This window comes from Carettochelys insculpta, chromosome 3 (genome assembly GCF_033958435.1).
Source record: "Carettochelys insculpta isolate YL-2023 chromosome 3, ASM3395843v1, whole genome shotgun sequence".
Classification (NCBI taxonomy): Eukaryota; Metazoa; Chordata; order Testudines; family Carettochelyidae; genus Carettochelys; species Carettochelys insculpta.
In genome coordinates this window covers 18,114,251-18,134,137 of record NC_134139.1, presented here as the reverse complement: position 1 = coordinate 18,134,137, position 19,887 = coordinate 18,114,251, and the positions used below count along the sequence as shown (strand labels likewise).

At 45.9% G+C, this 19,887-nt stretch overlaps 1 protein-coding gene across 1 annotated transcript in view; it reads right to left on the bottom strand.

Annotated features, from left to right (window-relative positions):
- Positions 1-10,222, bottom strand: part of CEP68 (centrosomal protein 68) — a 48,806-nt gene extending 38,584 nt beyond the window's left edge. The window contains exons 1-2 of the mRNA XM_074988393.1: positions 10,206-10,222; positions 779-1,060 (exon numbers count right to left, since the gene is read on the bottom strand). Of these exons, the coding sequence (XP_074844494.1) occupies positions 779-1,060; positions 10,206-10,222 (299 nt within the window). The remainder of the gene's footprint in view (positions 1-778; positions 1,061-10,205) is intronic.
- Positions 10,223-19,887: the final 9,665 nt, after the last annotated feature.

Genomic DNA, 19,887 nt, shown 5'->3' with positions numbered 1-19,887 from the left:
CCCTCTCAGGGCTGGCTCCCGTTTGAAAGTCCAGCTATAACCCTATCCCACTCTCCCAACTTGCCCCTGGCTGATGTTAACCCGCCTCCTGGCCAAGCAGCTCCCTTACGGCTGGGCAGAAACACGTGCTACCCCCCGCTCTCCCTCACCCCCGCGTGCCAGACCCGGGGGAGGCGCGCCCGGCTCACACGCTTCACACCCCGTCTCCTGACCCTCCAGCCAGCCCCTGCCCAGCTTCAAACACTACCGGGGGAAGTTGGCGGCGAGCGCTCGGCCCAGCGCGGGATTCACGCCTCCCTCCAGAGCTGACTCCCCTGTCAAGCCCCATTCACAGGCACACGACTGTACCCCACTGCGAGGCCAACGCGCGTGGGGGGGAACAGCCTCGCCGCAGCGCGCCGTGGGCGGCAGGGAAGGGCCCCGAGAGGAGCGCGGCTGAATTGCACCGCGGTCACGGGCAGCGGCCGGTGTCCGAAGGCCCCGGGGAGCGGGGGAGGGTTTTTTTCCCGGGGCGCATCCGCTCAGCCCGGCCGCGCCGTGTCGCGCCTCCCAGGCGGTCAGGGGAGCGCGGCGCGGGCGGCGCGCGCCCCCACCCACGCTGGGCAGCGCCAGGGCTGGGTCCCACAGTCTCCAGCAGCAAGCGGCGGACCCCGCCGGCCCCACTCCTGCGCCTCCTTGCAGCAGGCCAGCCCCCCCCCCGCCGCAGCGGCGCAGGATCGAGCCCCGCTCAGCCCGGACTCCGGGCCGCTACCCGCCCGCACCCGAGCTGGGCTCCTACCTGCCAGGCGGCGGCGCAGCAGCAGCGGCGGCGGCGCCAGCCCCGGGCGGGTTCCAGCCGCAGCCGCCCGAGCCGGCCCCCCACGAAGCAGCTTCCCCTCGCTGCTGCCAATGGGAGCCCCGGCGCCGCCGCGCTGGGCCAATGGCAGCCTCCCGGCCCCTCGGAACGCGAGCGCAGGGCGGGGAGGCCGCGATGGCCCCCTCCCACCCCCGAGCCCTGGAATCCTCGCGCCGCGCCGCGCCGCGCCCCGGGCTGCGGGGCGGCCTGTGCTGCACAAAGAAGCTGCAAGCGAAGAGGCGAGCCTGAGACCCCCGCTCCGACCGAAGGCGGCGGGCTTGGGGGAGGGTCAGAGCAGCTGCGGCCGAGCAGTGCAGCCGGGGGTGGGACCAACGTAAAATTTCTTACAGGCAGCGGCCCGTTGCAAGCTGGCTCCCTGCCAGCTCTTTAAATAGCTCCCTGCTGGCTTTTGGTGCGGGCCTGGCCTGAGCTGTGCCTCAGGGCGCACCCACTTCCTCTCAACTCAAGTGCAGCTCTGTAACAAAGCCGGCCTGGCCTGGTCCTGTCCCAGAGCCAAAGGCGCAGTGGCTTTGGGAAGAGAGGCAGATTAGGAGCTGCCTTGACATCAGTGCTGCCTCCAGTTTGGGTTTGTCCCACCAAAGGTCATCACCGAATAAATCATGTTGCTAGTCTTTAAAGTGCTACATTTCTGCTGCTTTGTTTTGTTGGAGTACAGAGTAACACGACTACCTCTGTGTTGCTGTCCAGATTCCTGTCTGGGTTTACAAAGGTTTCAAAGGTAGCTGATTCTGTTTCAGCAAAACAACAAGGAGTTCAGTGGTCATAAAGACTACCAATTTTATTATGGCATGAATTTTATTATGGCTTAAATATAACAGACATGAATGGCTCATTTAATCACCCCCCCCCCCCCGCCCATGTCCCCACACATCTATTCCCAAACTGCCTTATCTCCAGAAATGCCCTGGATGTAGAGGTTTTGGAATACACTTCCAACTTTTCAGAAGGGTAGTCCTGTTAGACTGTGCCACCTGAGTTGACTGACTAACCCACAAAGGTTTATTCCCAGATAAATTTGTTAATCTGTAAAGTACCACAGGACTCAACTAATATATTTGGGAATAAGCTTTTGTGAGTTTATGGCCAAATAAATTTGTTAATCCTTAAGGTATCATAGGACTCCTTATTGCATTTCCAAGGAACTGTTCTGGAGCTGTACCAGCAAAACCAGCAGGCGTACAGGCAAGTAGATGATTAATTGCACATGAAAAGCCCACATTTGCATACAACAAATGAGCAGTTACTCGTGCACAGTAAATGTCGTGCTACGTTAAGTTTTTAAACATATTTATTTGCAAAATGCCTACAGTATGGAGCAAAGATGTATGCAGACCACAGAGCTGTCAACCCAGGTCGTCTTAACAAATGGGGAGCTCACAAGTTATTCCTAGCATAAGAATTTTCTGTAGCCTCATGGTTCAGTATTTCTAATACAACTGATTCACAATGAGTGTGCATTGGATACTGACAAGTGTGGGACTAAATCTGGTATACAGCTAATGGTCCTGAGTGCCAGAGTAGAAGAAATATGGGTGCCATTAAATACAGGCAGATAGTCGTGTGTTGATATCTGATGAAGAAATAAGCCTTTCTTCATGAAAAATGAAATTGGGTTTTTATACTCTGGCCAGTGGCCGTACATTTCTGTGAGGGCAGAAACTAGCCTGGAACGTCACTTAGCTCAGGGAGATTTTATTTAGACCTCCCAATTTGAGTAGCATATACCACATGAAATAATCACCTGCTATGCCCAAAAATGAAAAACTGATTTTCCCATAGTAGTCTTGGAGGGTATTTGATCTCTTCTGTGATGTGACTGGGTCATCAAATTTAAAACATAGTAATTTCAATTTGGCTATTTTAATCTGACAAATTTGTTGAATTTACCCTGCCTCTGACATGTCTCCACTGCCAGCTCAGCCTTTCCACAAAATTTTAGAAGCTAGAGGAATGACCCAGCCAGGAAAAATGAACCTTTTTGCTGTAAACAAAGTTGTCTTCTCAAGGCATCATGTTTGTGACACGAAAGTAAAATAAGTTAAACAGACCAATTCTCCAGTGCGAGGCCTGGTCGACCCTTAAAAGCTAGATGTGTTAGCTACAACATTCAGGGGTCTGAAAAATCCATACTAAAGTGTAGACAAAGCCTGAGGGTCATGCCAGTCCTGTGATGTGTGGGGTGTGGCATTCTCTATCTTTCAAAGGGAATTCTCCAAAGCAGCCACTCCTATTGTCCTTTCCCTGAGTAAGGCCAGGGACCCTCCAGAGTCCTTGGTCTCAGACTAAAAACTTAGCAGCATCCCAGATCTTTAGAGTTAGTTTTGGGGTAGCTGTGTAGTCACATGGTTGCTGGTTTTCTGGGCTGAGGCATGTTTAACAAATAGCAGCCAGAATTCAGTCAAATACAGCAGGGAGCAAATTACTAGACTGCACCTTTGACAGGCCTATATCTCAGAGCTGTGACAATTCCTCTTCCTTTGTACTCAATAGACACTGTTCTGTCTTTCTTTCCTTTGTCTTGGGGTTAACCAGGTTAGTTTGCAACTTCAAAAACAGCGAGCCGTCCTGTGGCACTGTGAGAGACTAACACATTTATTAGCTCACGAGCTTTTGTGGGTAAAACCCACTTCATCAGATGGGTTGGAGTGGAAATAACAGAATCCAGGGTATATATAGCAGCAAAAAATGGGGGTGGGATAGGAAGTTAGTAAGATCAATTAATGAGGCCAATTAAGCAGGGTGTATCTCCTTCATAGCGTGTGATCTAGAAGTGCAAAATATCAAAGGTGGGGAAATTGCCCTTGTAATGTGGTAGGCAGTTAAGATTTATTCTTCCTTGTGTCCACATTTTCCCACCTGTCTTCAACCTCCTATTTAACCTTTCCATATGCTGTGTAATTTCTGAGATTCTTTTATAGGCTTTTATCCCACACCCATTCCTGTGGTATGTGAATGCCTTACATATTACAATGCATACAAGATGAATGACACTGAGCAAATAAAATTTCCAAGGACAAGAGTTTTAGTATGATTCTAATGACATATCTCACAATGACATGTCTTTGTAATATCTGGCCATCCCTGTAAGCTTATTAATTGAAAAAAACAACAGCAAGGAGTTGGAGTATTGGCCTGCTAAACCCAGGGTGGTGAGTTCAATCCCTGAGGAGAACATGCAGGGATCTGGGGTGAACAGGAGAAAAAAAATGATGTGTGGTCCTTCCAAGAGAGCAGAGGACTGGACTTGATGACCTCCCAAGGTCATCAAGTTCTATGAGATGGGTAAGGAGTCCTGTGGCACCTAAAAAACCCATTGCATCTGGCAAACTGGGCTCTAGTCTACAAAAGCTTATGCCCAAATAAATGTGTTAGTCTTTAAGGTGCCACAGGACGCTTCATTGTTTTGGTGAAACAGACTAACATGTTGGTAAGAAACTCCATTTAAACTGAAACTCATTTAAGACTTTCTTTAGTTCATCCTTTTTGGTTGTCTCTAATTTCTGTTTTGTGATTGCTTGCTGGGAGACACTGACATGCAATGCAAGTCCATTTCTTCACCAGTGTTATCAATACCTGCTGTATCTCTTTTGTTATAATGTCTGTGGGCACATAATATGCTAGATTCTAAACTGGTATTGTTCCGCTGGAGCTGGGTCAGTTTACACCAATTGAAGATCTGACACTACATCTCTGTAACAAGACAGTTACTCTCTGTGATGTGAACAGTTCTTCAGGGCTGCTTCAAGTGGGTCAGATGTAACATTGCAGTCAAACACGCACCCTTAGATACATTCAGTCAAACAAAATTGCACATTGTTCCTCTTCTCTTTATTTATAATATTCCTGTGTTGCCATGATTGGTTAGTCTCTTTGGAACTGAACAGTCCTGTGTCTAATCTCAGATACATGCTTTAGTATCCGCTTTTTATTAGGATAAAAGTAGGCAAACACTGGAGCAGTTTCTGTTTTCAACAAGTCCTCCAAATTCTGGAAATCAAGAGCTTGTTGCTTATCCCCAGGAAATCCTTTGTCTTGTCACTCTGTTGATTTCAGACAAATTCAAAGGTTGGTGCAAATGTGGTCATGTAATTAATCAGACCCAAACATATCTAAAACTGTTGAAAGCTATTTGTGAGATTGCCGATTACAGTTTTCTGAGCCAAGTTGTTCCATTGTCACGTGACCTCTAGCAGGAAGGTTTGCATCCTGATCCTCCTCTGATCAACCAAATGCTAGAATGTCCTCAAGGACTGCTGTGGTTCCATTCATGCTTTTGTATCTTATCAGCTTTGCATTGGAATTCCTCTTGTGACTTGTGCGAAAATTTGAGTTATGCTGGGGTTGCAGGAACACAACCCCCACATAACTCGAGGGTTTACAGTATTGATTATTGATGTCAGTTGACCTATGTTGATTCACACCAATGGGGACTTGGCCCTCTTTGGCAAATAAAGTGCTGCAGAAATAATTAAATCTTAATGACCTTTCAGAGAGTTCAGCTGTTTGGTATCTTGCCCTAACACAGAGGTTCTCAACTTTTCCAAACTGCTGCACCCCTTCAGGAGTCTGATTTGTCTTGCATGTCCCAAGTTTCACCTCACTTAAAAACTACTTGCTTACAGAATCAGAGATAAAAAAAATAAGTGTCATAGCCTACTCTTACTGAAAAATTGCATACCTTCTTGTGTTTACCATTGAATTGTAAAAGAAACCAGTTGGAATGTAAATATTGTATTTATATTCCCTTGTGTAGTATATAGAGCAGTATAAACAAGTCATTGTTTAGATGAAATGTTAGTTTGTACTCTGCTACTGCTTTTTATGCAGCCTGTTGTAAATCTAGGCAAATATCTAGATAAATTTAGGTGCTCACCCTGGAAGACTTTTGAGTACTCCTGGAGGGACATATACCCCTGTTCGAGAACCATTACCTAGGTCTCCAATATAGTGAGCACAGGTAAGGCTTCAAGCCCTGCCTAAATACAAGATCTCAAAGGATTATGGTTAATGTGACATTGCATACCTGTGACCTCATCCTACACACTAATGATCTTTATTGAATGTGCACCTTATGATAGTATCAGCATTTGCTGATCTGCAAGATTATGATAAAATATAAATGTGTTGAGTTATAAACATAAGCTGTGATTGTGATTAAAAGTATTTTGCCAGAGCAGTCTGGCGCATGGCCAAACCAGTTCCTTACAGACAAACGGCATATCTAAGCCCAGTGTAAAACAAGGCTGCTGGGCCATTCTTTGGCAGGAAAGGGGACGAGGGCAAAAAATCTACATCTTAGCAAAGAAAGAGCATAGAATTCCCCCCAGTGGTTGGAAAAGTTTCTCATTTCTAGGATTATAAAAAGAAGGGGCACATACCCTAAGGTACCCTTCCTCCTCCCTGTCTCACTTCATTGATTCACTTAATGAGAACAGAAAATGTTGGTCTTCTAATCTACATCCAGGCAGACTTTTGAAATACAAATGTCCGTGATTTTTCCTTGCACATTCTTTTTCCAACATTGATTCTGGCAGAACTGCAATTCCCAGAGTGCCCTGTTTGTGTTGTACTTTTTACTGCTTAATACTTTTTTACCCTTACTACTTCACTTATGCTGGTGGGTGGGGAGGAGGATCGTCTTCAGAGCTGGAAGGTTGGAGAAAAGCAGCAGCTGCTGGCCAGGCACCCAGCTCTAGAAGGCAGCCCCATCAGCAGCGGCACAGAAGTAAAGGTGGCAAAGTGCTGACTGTTGGGTTGCTGAAATGGATCCTGCTTCTACAGTACAACTTGAGGCACATGTCCTGGAAGGACTTTTCTGGCTATTTGATGAGTAATCCACCACGGCTGCGAATGATATGCTGCACAGAGAAAGAGGTATGGGTACAACAGGATAAAAGCACCGTGGGAAAGGACTGACTGCATGTAGAAAGGTAGCTTTAGAGTTGATTTACATTTATTTTTGAAGACATCAAACTTGTTACTTACAAATGTTAGCTATCCAAAGTAGAAATAAACTGTCCCCCTCCTCCTTCAATTCTCCCTTTTTCTGGCAGCGTCCTCTGTTTGGGAACTGGAAATAGGGTAGTCCTGCCTCTAGCCCAGGGGTTTCAAACTTGTGGCCCATGGCCACCCCTAGATAGAGCAGATGTACAATCTGACCTGGGAGTAAGGGCAGGCTGTTGCGGGTGGAGTGGCTGTCAATTCCCATCCCCTAGGCTTCACCCCTTCCTGCCACTGCCTCGCCTTCTCTCCCTACCATGGCACCCCATTCCCTGAGGAATGTGGCCTTGAGGATTAGTGGGGGAGGCACGGGCCAGGGCAATGCAGTGCAATGTGTGAGGAGATGGAATGCCATAGGGAAAGGGCAGAAAGGGGCGGGGCTTGAGGGACAGGAATGGACAGGTTCCCCCACTGCCTGCCTGTACTTCCAGCCCAGATTGTGCAGCAGCTGTGGCTGGGGGTGGCCTGCAGGCTGTGATTTTGAGACTGCTGCTCTAACAAGGCAGACGTTTGTTAATGGATTGCACTTAAGCCTGAGTTTGGCTGTGCAGCATAATACTCTTGCATGAAGTTTACTTGGTTCCCAGCGTCTAACAACATGAAGTGTCTGAGATTAATGAGTGTCAGAGGGGTAGCCATGTTAGACTGTATCTGCAAAAACAATGAGAAGTCATGTGGCACCTTATACACTAACAGATTTATTGGAGCGTAAGCTTTCGTGGGCAAAGACTCACTTCATCAGATGGGATTAATGAGGTATCTGAAGATACGTGGCTTGTGCATGGTCTGATGGTCTGTTTCCAGAGCATTGTTAGCAACATGATTATCAATGGGGAGACATTCATTGTGCTCATATCGTACCTGATCACTTGTTGGTCAGTAATATACATGCCTATGTTTGGGACAGATCTGTGTGCATTTACAGAATTCTATTTAATATGCAGTGCATAGCAAAGACATTTGATATGGCATGTGTCAGCATTTGTGTCCCTTCTACTGTCACAGGATCTGTCCCACTTGTGAGTCTTTGGATGTGCCAAATTCCCTGCAAGGTGAGAGGCTGACCCAAAGCATCCCTGTGCACTTGCATAGTAACCCCAATTGGCTTCATCAAAACCCTGGACATTTCCCATCCCCTTGTTAAAACTCCCTGAGCGTTGGTCTGAGATCTCTGGAAAGCAGCATCACTGAATCTGGAGACTAGTTTATATGACACTGTCACAAGTCATAGACTTTACAGTCAGACAAGACCTCTTGTGATTATCTAGTCTGATCTTCTGCACATTGCAGGCCCCAGAAGCTCACCCACCCACTCCTGCAATAGATAGATAGCTGCTAACCTCTGGCTGAGTTATGGAAGTCCTCAAATCATGGTTTAAAGACTTCAAGTTTCAGAGAATCTGCTATTTACAATACTTTAAACCTGCAAGTGACCCAGGCATGATGCTGCATGGAAGCCCACCCTCCCCTCACCCAGGGTCTCTGCCAATCTGAACCCAGGGAAAAATCCTCCTGACCCTAAATATGAATGAATGAATTAGACCCTGAGCATGTGGGCAAGATGCTGTACACCCAGGAAAGAATTTTCTACAGTAACCCAGAGCCCTTTCCAACTAGCGTCCTGTCACCTGCCAACAGAGATACTTGCTACTAGCAACAGAGAGGTAGCCATGTTAGTCTGTATTCTAACAAAACTAAACAGCAGAAATGTAGCACTTTCAAAACTAATAAAATGATTTATTCAGTGATGAGTTTTCATGGGACAGACCCACTTAATCAGATCAATAACATTTCTAGTACAGACTGACATCTATAAGTACAGAGGTCCAAAAAGAACTGCAATAAAAACAGACAAATCAAGAACATAGGATTGAAGGAGGGGGATTGGGGTGGCGGATGTTAAGGCATTTTGCCTGAGGCAATTACGAGTATCAATGGAAGGGAAGCCGTCCTTGTAATGTGATGTAATTGTTGTCGCTGTTCATACCAAGTGTTAATGTGTCAAATTTGAATATGAACTCCAATTCACAAACCTCCCTATGCAATCTGTTTTTAAAGTCTCTTTGTTGTAGGACGCGTATTCTCAAGTCTTTAACAGAATAGCCCACTCCATTGGAGTTCTCACTGACCGGCTTATATGTATTGAGATTGCTACTAGCAGTCGCAGATCAGCTACATATCACAGAAGGCAGGTCATACGCCATCACTTTTATAAACTTGGCAAGTTCAATCCTGAAGTCAGTTAGGTTTTTTTGTCCCCACTACTCCCCAGGCATGGCTGTGCCAGAATTTCACCCTTCTAATACTTAGAAATCTTTGTCTAATATCAAGTCTATGCTCAGCGCTGGGTCAATGCACTGGAAGGCAATCTTCCAGGGTTTGATTTAGCATGTTTGGTAGGGATGTGCTAAACTGAACAGTGAGGGAACCCCATCAACTCTGGTACTCCTTGCAGTTGCAGGAAGTAAGGGAAGTTGATGGGAGAGTTTCTCCCATCAACCTCTCACCGTGGGGACTGGGAGGAAATTCAACCTCAGATAGATCAACTCCATCTAGGCTGTTCTCATAGCTGGAATTACATATGTTAGGTCAACTGTCTCCTCTATGGTAGCCCTACCCTAAACTTGTTTATTTCCTGTGTCCACTCTGGTGCTTAGCTTAGATAACACCTCTCCTTCCTTGGAATTTATCCATCTGATGTATTTTTGAGAGCAATCATACCTGACCTCAGCTGCCATTACATTAAACTAAGCAAGCCAAGCTCCTTGAGTCTCCTCTCATAAGACTGGGGTTCCATTCTTCAGATCATCTTCGCCACTCTTCTCTGCACCTGCTCCAGTTTGAATTAATCTTTGTTAACCATGGGAGACCAGAATTGCACACAACATTCCAGATGAGGTTGCACCAGTGCCTAATGCTAGTACCATTATACTTCCCTCTCTCTACTGGAAACACCTTGCTCGATGCATTTTAGGGCTGAATTATTCTTTTTACAGTCAAATCACATTGGCAGCTCATGGTCATCCTATGATCAACCAAATACACTCAGGTCTTTCTCCTTCGCTGTCGCTTCCAACTGACAGGCCCCCAGCTTATCATACAAATTCTTGTCATTGGTTCCTAACTTCATTACTTCACTATTAAATTTCATCCCATTTCTATTACTCCAGTTTACAAAAGTCCAGCTTGCCTCCTAGTAGTTGAATATCTCAAAATCCTGCTTATAACACCATTGCCTGAGCTATCTGTTGATCTTTGTAACCTTGTCTAACCTTCATTCTTCTCATCCAGGGACAGAATTCTACGGATGATCAGCTGAGACTACATTTCCTTAAACACCTTCCCTCACCTGTCGTAGTTTCGCATGACGTTCTCACAATAATCTAGCAGTATCCTGTTTTTACCATGTGAAGAACAGTCAGTGCAATCTTCTTTGCTCCTATTAGGAGCCTCTTCCTCCTCAGGTGCTCATCCTGTCTCTTAGCTCCTGGCAGACAGCACACTCTTCTGTTTTCTGGATCAGCTCTGGAGACAGGCCTGTCTGATGTTCTTAGTAGGGAGTCACCAACCACATAAACCCTACCTTTTCCTGGTGATGATGCGATTCCTTGGCCTTCCTCCTGTTCTTTCTGGCTGCAAATACTTTTGTCTTTATTCTCCCTTGCAATCTTTTGTGAGTCAGCCTGTATCTGCTTGGGGCTGTGAACTCTGGGTATTTCCATTGGCTCTTCTCTATGATTTACTCCTAAAATGTTGGAGAGCAGGAGAGGTCCTACATTACATCAAGGATGCAAACATCATTAGTCTGTATAAAAACAAAGGCAACAAGGGTGCCTGCAACAACTACAGAGGCACCTCATTACTGAGCATCACAAAGTATTTGCCCATGTCATTCTCAAACGCCTGCAAAAACTTGTAGACTGAGTCTACCCAGAAACACAATGAGGCTTCAGGGCTGGCAGGTCAACAATGGACATGATTTTCTCATTTTGACAACTACAGGAAAAATACAGACAACAAGGAAAGCCATTATTCATAGCACTTGTGGACTTAACAAAGGCATTTGAAACAGTAGATCAGGACTGTACAGAGTATTAACCAAGATTGGCTACGCACTGACCCTACTCAAGTTCATAACATATTTTCACGAAAACATGAAAGCAACAGTGCAACATGATGGATCTACATTAGAACCATTTGCAATGAACAGTGGAGTCAAACAAGGGTGTATTCTTGCTTCTACCCTCGTCGGCATATTCTTTTCAGTTTTACTAAATTGCGCATTTCAAAATTCACGCAGCGATGTATTTCTCCCCACAAGATTAGATGGCTCTGTCTACAACCTGGCAAGACTCAAGGCCAAAACTAAGGTCAAGAAAGTCCTCATTAGGGAACTCCTTTCCACAAATGATGCATCGCTCATCATTCATAATGAAAACATGCAATAGTCACTGATGGATTCTCTATCCAGAGCCTGCAAGTTGTTTTCCCTTGATATAAGCATGAAGAAAACTGTTCTATTCACTCAAGGGATACAAATGTATAACAGCTCATTAGATGTGGTTCAACAATTCTGTTATCTTGGATCTACTGTCACCACAAACCTATCCATCAATGAAGAACTGAACATCAGAATCGGGAAGGCAGCTACGATTTGTTGCAGACTTACAAAACAAGCATGGAACAATCCTAAGCTGACAGTGAAAACAAAGATACTAATCCACCCGGCATGTGTATTGAGTATCCTGCTATATAGTTCTGAGGCATGGGCCACCTACTCAAACCAGGAATAAAAACTGAACAGCTTCTATCTTAGCTGCCTCTGTAGAATTATGAATATCAACTGGCAAGATAACATTTCAAATGCAGATGCCCTGTCAAGATCTGGCATATCCAGCCTCATGGGGATTCTCAGCAGCAGAAGACTATGATGACTTGGTTGTGTGAGAAGAATGGGTGACAAATGTCTTCCCAAAGAAATCCTCTTGGGTGAACTGTCATGTGGGTTGAGAACAAGAGGAAGAGCAAAGCTAAGATTCAACGATACATGCAAAAACGCCATGAAAAAATTCAGCATTGGTCCAAAACCCTGGGAATCTACATCATCAGATCAAAATACCTGGCGACGATTTCTATGACAGGGCACATCATCCTTCAATAGTATATGTACAAGCCATGCAAAAGAACTTCATCTTAGAAAGAAAAGTTCTCAGACTCAAGAATTTGGAAATAGACTGACATGCGGTTATTGCAATTGACCATGCAAATCCGATATTGGACGGATAAGCCACGAGAGAAGCTGCCGACTCAAACACTGCCCATAAATCCTCACCACTGCTGCTAACCACCATCTCTCAAGACAAAAAGGGGCCATAGGTTCTCCTCTTAGTACCTGACTAGCCCCTCTTCTCTTCTTCCTGGACCTCCACATTCAGTTACTGCCTGCTGTGTCCCATCTTCGTATTCCAAATCAGCAAACGTGTTCCTGAGCTCTTTCTTCTTTTCTTCTGCCTGGTTCTAAAAGTCACAGGCTTCCATGGGTCACTTTCGTCACCCAGTAGTCTCCTCCTAGAGTTCTGTCTAGGTTGTATCAGCAAGTCTTGACTTTTCCCTTCATCTTCCTCCTCCTGCCTTTGCTCTGTCTGCTGGAATCCCCTTCAAAACTCAGCCATCATTTCTACCTGTATGGTCAAGTCTTAGATCTTCCATCAGGTCTCAGGTGGCACTTCATGAAAACACTGTGCTTTTCTGATACCCACTCCAGGATCATGTAAATCCTGTAGCTTCCACATCTTGGTCTCTTCCACTGCTGGGATCATGGCCACTGCTATCTTTGTATCTGCCATCGCCTTGCTGCCTAAATTCCTGTCAAGAAAAAATGAAATCCAAACAAATAAACAAAACCCAGCCACCAAACTAACACTAAAACAAATCCCGAATATAATACAATCTCTCCCTCAAACTGCCCCTCAAGTTCCCTTTTACAGCTCCGTTTGCTGGAGTGTATGCTGACCTGTGACTCTTTGGCTACCTCTGTTGGACAGTGCTCTGCTTCTGGGAAACCATAGTCATGGGAGCCAGAAGATACCAACCCGTGCTACCCAAAGGGGGTATACTCTTGTGAAGGCAGAACCGGGTCAGATGACAGGAGATGAAGCAGCACTATTGCCAGCACTTGTTTTGGTGTTCCACACCTTTTTTTTTCTTTTAATTCTTCCTGTTCCCAGCCCTTGAGTAACATGGGAGTGGCTCCTTCTCTTCCCACTACTACCTGTTCAGTGTATCTTACACCCACTCCACCTCCTCCCCAGCCCAGGACTATGTTTTGCATAGAAGCAGCCTGCAGGGTAAACCATGAGAGGACAACAGGTGCTCCTGGCTGTTTGGAAGTCAAAGCTATCCTCCTTTCTTGGATGGATGGATGGATGGATGGATGGATATACATATATATATATATATATATATGTGTGTGTGTGTGTGTGATTTCTATCCTCCTTATACTTGCTCTTAGGCACAGTATAAGGTGAGTTTAGGCACTGGCTATCAAGAGAAAAGAGCACTTCAGGCTTCTAACGCTGATAAGTACATAATTTTTATAAAAGGACATCATAGATGACCATTGTGACATCAACATCTACCACCATCCATCAGTAGTGGAGCTCTAGAAATATCTAAAAGAGAAAGGGTGCTTCTTTGTGACCGAAGTTAGCAGCTTGATACTTCTGCTGAAATGAGCAGGAATTAATTTAACATTGAAATTATCACTGATAGATTCCAGAGTTATCAGCTCCATGGAGACAAGTTCACACATCCCTCAAAGCCATTGTTTCGGTTTATCATCAGCAGAATCAAAAAAACAGCCCTATATCAGTTCACATCCCTAAGCTTATCTTTGCACCCACAGGATCTAGAAATATAATTTAAAAAAAAAATCTTAAATTCTGCATAATCGCAGTCTGTTGCATGGGCGGGCTGGATGTAAACCTCAACCAGGTGATCTTTAATCCACTGACAGAGGTTGTGGTTATCATGAGTCTCATGATAGTTTGGTGTCTTTCTTAAACCTCCAGCTGTGGGTCTCTCTGCTTCTTTAAAAAAGTTTCTAACCTTCCTGGTAATCACACTTTCAAGCTTTTTATCCAAAATGCATCCTAAAGGCACAGAAACTTGAAGACCAGTAAAAAGAATCAACAGTTAGTGGCAGAGAAAAATCCAATTTTTCACAATTCAACTCCTCAGTCAGAAAGAGAAGACAAGAATGAGTGAAGAAGAGGGGGATAAATAAAGAAATTGCACTTCCCCTGTCTGGCCACATGGTGTACCCTTTGCTCCACAGAATTAAACACAGAACCTGGACGTCAAGTTTAGAGTTTTTCTTTTGTTATTGCTACCTGCTTCCCTGTGAGTCACGCTTTTAAATTCCCTAAGAAATAGATTCAGAAAGGGCCAGTATTGACCTATGAGGACCCCTGCTAGGTACAAACCAGGAATAAGTGATGCCAGTGTGGTTGGATGAGATTGATACACTTTTGGGAAATGAAGGGAATCAAATTGGATAAAGAGGCAGTTTTTAATCAGCATGAATGTTAGTCAACCTGGTCTCTACAGTTAAAAGCTTGGATAATCAGTGATGTTTTAATGTTGTTGGTTTTTTTTTTTGAATGTGCAAAGTCACAAGGCGGGGTTTTTTTTTCTTTTGTTTTTTAACAACACCAGTTTGACGATGTGTATTGGTCAGAAGGGTCGTTCATTTGCGTCAGATTTTGAACCTGACGTGCTTTTTTGTACAGAGCTGGAGAAAAGGAGAAGGCCCTTGAATTGCATTCTGAACATAAACTTTCACTAACAAAATACAAAGCCACAGAGAACAAAACCAGAGCCTTTGGGAAGCTCATGCAATAGAACGATTTTGATTAAAGGGACACAAGCAAGAAAGTCATAAAGAGCAACCAGTCTGTGATATTCGAGGCACACAGTTTATAGGCCTCTCTTTGAAGCTGCTGGCTCCAGTCTCCTCCATCTAATTATAGTGCATTACACCCTAGTAGAGAGCAAGGGATATAATACTTCATGAGTGGATACATTTGTGTCACCTTCTGACAATGGTAACCAAGATAGCACTTTTAATCACCTTTCTCCAGGGGGGGCATTAATCCTATTGTGGCTGTGGGTGCTTAATGCAACATAGAGGCTGACTACACTGACCCCAACTGCTGGTAGCTGTATGCAAATGAGCAGTCTCAAAATGAAAATAGCTGTTCATTTGCATATTTGTTTGCTGGTACAGGCTGCTGCCAGCAGAAAAGCAACACAGTAAACGTGGTTCGACTGGCAGCACCCCTCCTTTGACAGCAACCTCTTATGCCTGATTTTTTTTCCAGGCATAAGAGGCTGCCAACAAACAGGGAGGAGGTTTGCTAGCAGAATATCATTTATACAGCTTTTTATCTGCCAGCAGCAGCCTCTGGGGGTAAATGAATATGCAAATGAACAGATATTTGCATTTTTGACTCTGGCTATTTGCATACTGCTGCCGGCAGTTGGGGTCAGTGTAATCACAGCCAGGTGGTCCCTGGATTCTGGAGCCAGCTTGTCAAATGAGAGGGATAATTAGAAGTATGAAAAGCTGCATGATTTACTATGAGTCACACATCTCCTCTGCAGAATTTGGGAGTACTGTATTAGCATTAAAAACAAAAAAATCTGACCCTGGGTGAAAAAAAATACTGCAGGCCCATGTTGTTTAACAGGTTGGTGTCAATCAGCGTGGCCCTGTTGAAAGCTAAGGAGTTGCACTGATGTACACCAGTGTGGAATCTGTCTCTAAAAACGGGTTGTGTGATTCCCAGCTAGCTGCCGAAGGAGAGGTATGTTAAGCGGCAGTATAGATCCGTCTTGTCACATCCATCTTCTTTCTCCAATTCTCTTCATTTCTCTGCCACACATACCACCTCGTACGTTAAGATAAAGGGCATCTGTTTGTTTTCTGTATGGGAAAACTATCGTGAAAAAGAGTGACCAGAGGGATGCTCTGAATGTAAAGGGCATTTGTCCTTTCAGGCGGGTAAACTGTTGCTGCATAAGACAGACAGCATTGTAAATCCACTATTGCAGCTTTTTCCTAATAGAAGGGTTGAAAAATAAACACAAATGCTAGCAAAAAAAAACAAAGCAGGAGGATCATTTTTAATAGAAAAGCAACAACCTCCTGTTGTTGAGTCAGTAACAGCAGAATTGTATCAAAGCCCATTTTAGAACACAGCTACAGGTTGAACCTCTCTAGTCCAGAACCCATGGACCTGACCACTGCTAAACAAGAGAATTTGCCAGTCCACAGGAGGTCAATATTGTCTAGGAGCATTACCAACACTTCCACTGCTTACTGGGCTCTTAGAAGACGTGTGGGGTAAACTAGAGCTAAATGACAGCAGAGAACACTGACAGTCAGGACTGGTGGCTGTAAACAAACTTTATAGGACCATGGGCAACTTGGCCACACCCATGATAAGTGGATATCCAGCTAAATAGAATCATGCTGGACCGTGGATGTTGCTGGACAAGAGAGCACTGGACTAGAGAGGCTCAACCTTGATTTACTTGGTAGCAAACTACAGAAAAATATAGCATGTTTCTCTTACATCCAACCCACCAGCACTGGAGCGTCATAGAAATCTGAGCTGAAGACTGCTCCATCACCCTGTTGAACCTGGGTCTGGCCTCCCAACAAAGGATGTCTCAGACGTAAAGCTATAACCATGGCACTTGCTTTTGTTGTAAACTTACAAAAGTGTTGACCTTCACGTGAGTCAGTTCAGTGCTCTGCGTTTTTAGAGCAACTCCTTGAGCTGGTTAGAAAGAATAGAAAAAGTTAAAATATCTTTTCAAAAGTTTTCTCCTTTGTGCTCACATTTAGAAAAGGAAATAACGAAAATTTTATTAATCTTTTCAATATTTTTGTTTCAAAAACATTTTTTTTCACAAAAGCCCCTTTGGTCCCACGCTAGCTGCAGTCTTTGAAAGCCTGCCCTCCTCTCCCAGTCGGCAAAGAGTGGCTGTCTGTTCTTCCAGCACCAGGCTCTGGAGAAATGTAATACAGCCTTGGACCGCCCAGCAATATTCCCTCTCATTTTTTTCCACCCATTTGTGGAGCAAATTTTGTAATGTGCACTGAGGCATGTGTGGACGCTCACCAACAGTAGAAATACCTACTGCCGGCTCTGGGTGTTCTTTTAATCAGCTGGGCAGTATTTGAATATCTCCTCAGTGGCCACCCAAGCTATCAGCTTACAGACATGTGTGGTCAGTGGACGGGTGAATGATGTGCAGCTGTCACTGATGCATGGCTGAGCAATGTCAGAGCAGAGCTTTAGGACCTGAGAGCAGCTGAATCCCAAGGCCCTACTCAGTTTTCACTCTGTCCTTGGTCAGGAGCACTTTTAATGAAGTCAGTAGGAATTTGCCAGAGGAGAGAGTTGAGGATTTGGACTTTGGGGGCTCAAACCTCAGGCCTTCTGGAAGTTTTATCTAAAGCGCTTGGACTAGGAGCATAGGCCAGGTGATGTATTTTCTGTCTGAATGACTTTTATTTCAGATTAAGGAAACCAAGAAAGAACAAGGAAGGTTCAGTGTGGGAGAGCACAAGATCACTGTCCCGTCATGACCATTGCGATTTGACCAGCAGTATTACTTTAACCCCTAGAAAGGCAGGGGCACTTGTTTTACATTTCATGGTGCAGGCAACAGAAAATAGAATCACAATGACCCAAATTTCACATAACTACATATACACCGATATGGTCCTTTTTACGTGGATGCAAACAGACACACACAACTGCCTTAGCTAGATAACAACCAGCAGACTTTTCAGGAGGCATAAGGGCCAAATCAGAGAATAGCTTTAAAATAATATTACTTACAGAAGTTCACAACGTGCACACAACAGCACTAGACAGATAGTTAATGAGTAGTTATAAGTACAAACAACATTAATTTTGGTCTCAGTTTGTATCTGAGGGATGTTAGTTCAGTCACCATTGAAAAGCTCTAGTACAGATGTTGGAATTTTTTGTGTTTTATTAAAGGAATTAACCAAGTTAATTAACAAAAACCATAAGAACTCACTCTCTTAAGTAGGAAATTTGTGCCTATGTTAAAAAAAATAATGCACGCACGCAAAGGCAGAAATATTAATGGTGAGGAGTTGACAGGATAAAGGAAATAAACTCACTTTTCCCTTCTCCCTGAATCAGGTTTCACTTTGATACCAGCTTGTTACATACTCCTCCTATCTCCATTCTCAGCTGAGTCACTTACCTTTGGGTGCATAGTTTACAGTTAACAGCTAGACAGCCCCAGATGGCATCGTCCAGGTCCCCTCAGGAGCACCTTGTTCATGGCCCGGATGACCTGCAGGGTGTGGGGGCGGCACTTGTGAGTGTGTGGTGGTGCATGGTGTGCCCGCCTGTCCCCCCCGCCCCCGCAGGGCAGGCCTCCCAGTCCCCAGTGGGTGGTGCCCCTTGCCAGGGTGCCCCTTGCCCCTAGCCCTCACATGCGGGGGAGGGGGGCGTGTGACACAGGCATGGCTTACCTCTTTGAGGACGGCCCCAATGGTGGCCCTGCCCACCCTGAACTGGTGGCCGACGGATCGGTGACTGTCTGGGGTAGCCCGTTTCCAGAAGGCCATGGCCACCCTTTTCTGGAGCGGGGGCACCAACCTCATGCAGGTGTTGCAATGCTGGAGGACTGGGGTGAGCCAGTGGCACAGCTCCAGGAACATCCCCTTGGTCATCCTGAAGTTCTGTAGCCACCGATCATGACCCCAGTCTTCTAGCACCAGCCGGTCCCACCAGTCGCTGCATGTGAGGAGGCCCCATAGGTGCTGCATGACCTGGGGAACCAGCTGGGGACAGCGTGCCCTGAAGACGGCCTCTAGGAGGGTTGCTAGCAGGGTGGCCACCCATAGCCACTGATGCACGGTGGCCAGGACAGAGGCCAGTGCTCCTGCCACAGCCTCGATGGCGGGGGGGGGGGGGTGCTGCTCAGGGTGCGGTGCTTCCTCTGCTCACACTCCCCACATGCCTGGGGACAGAGAGCTGGTCTGCCGTGTGTGCAGACCGAGGCTTGGGGTCGGGGTGGGGGGTGTTTAAAGGGACCGCGGGCAGCAGCCCCGGAAGGGCTCATCCACCATGCGACCCTGCCCGCAGCACTTCCTGCCCCTGTTCATTTGAAAGACCGACGTGTGGACGATCTCTTTCAACAGTGCAGTGGGGGCCGTTCGAAAGGGCGGGTCGACCCTTCGCTCCCCATTTGCCTGTGTGGACGCGCTGTTTCGAAAGGCCGTCTTTCAACGGTCAGTGTAGAAAGCCGTCCTTTCGCAACGGGGTTGTAGTGTAGACGCAGCCATAGAGAGCAAAGAGACACATGTTATATTTTTAATCTATCTTGCTCTAACCCAATCCCCCTCCCCTCCTGAGAGCCAGGCACCCCCAGCTTCCTGTCTCCCCCAACTCAGGGCCAGTGACTCACCAGAGCCGCCACCACCCCAGAGCTGCCACCGCCACGCACTTCTCCCGCTGGGGCATGTGTGCATGGTCTGAGGACGAGCCACGTTCAGTGTTCAAAGAGCCACATGCAGGTCAAGAGCCATGGGTCGGCCACCCCTGTGCTCGACAATAGTGACCTCCTGTGGCTTGGCAAATTCTCTGGTTCAGCACGATTTATGTGCTGAGGGTGCCAGGCCAGAGGTCAACCTGTAATGTGAAATATGTAATGCTAGAGGGCCAGCTTGCAAATCCATTGCTTCCACTAGTGAGCAGTGGTGCTGGGCTCTAAGGCAGTATGGGTAATACTGTCCCTTGCTGGTGTGCTCAGCTGTGCAACTGGTATTTGCAGGAGCCTTGCAATGGTGCAGTGAGGTCATCCTGTGGAAACACTGGTCTGTGGAATAATGCTCCCAGGAGTGATGTCAAGCAAACAATGACTCTGTGTCAGAGAAACCCACTGTAAAGCCAGAGTCTGAGAGAACTGTGGAT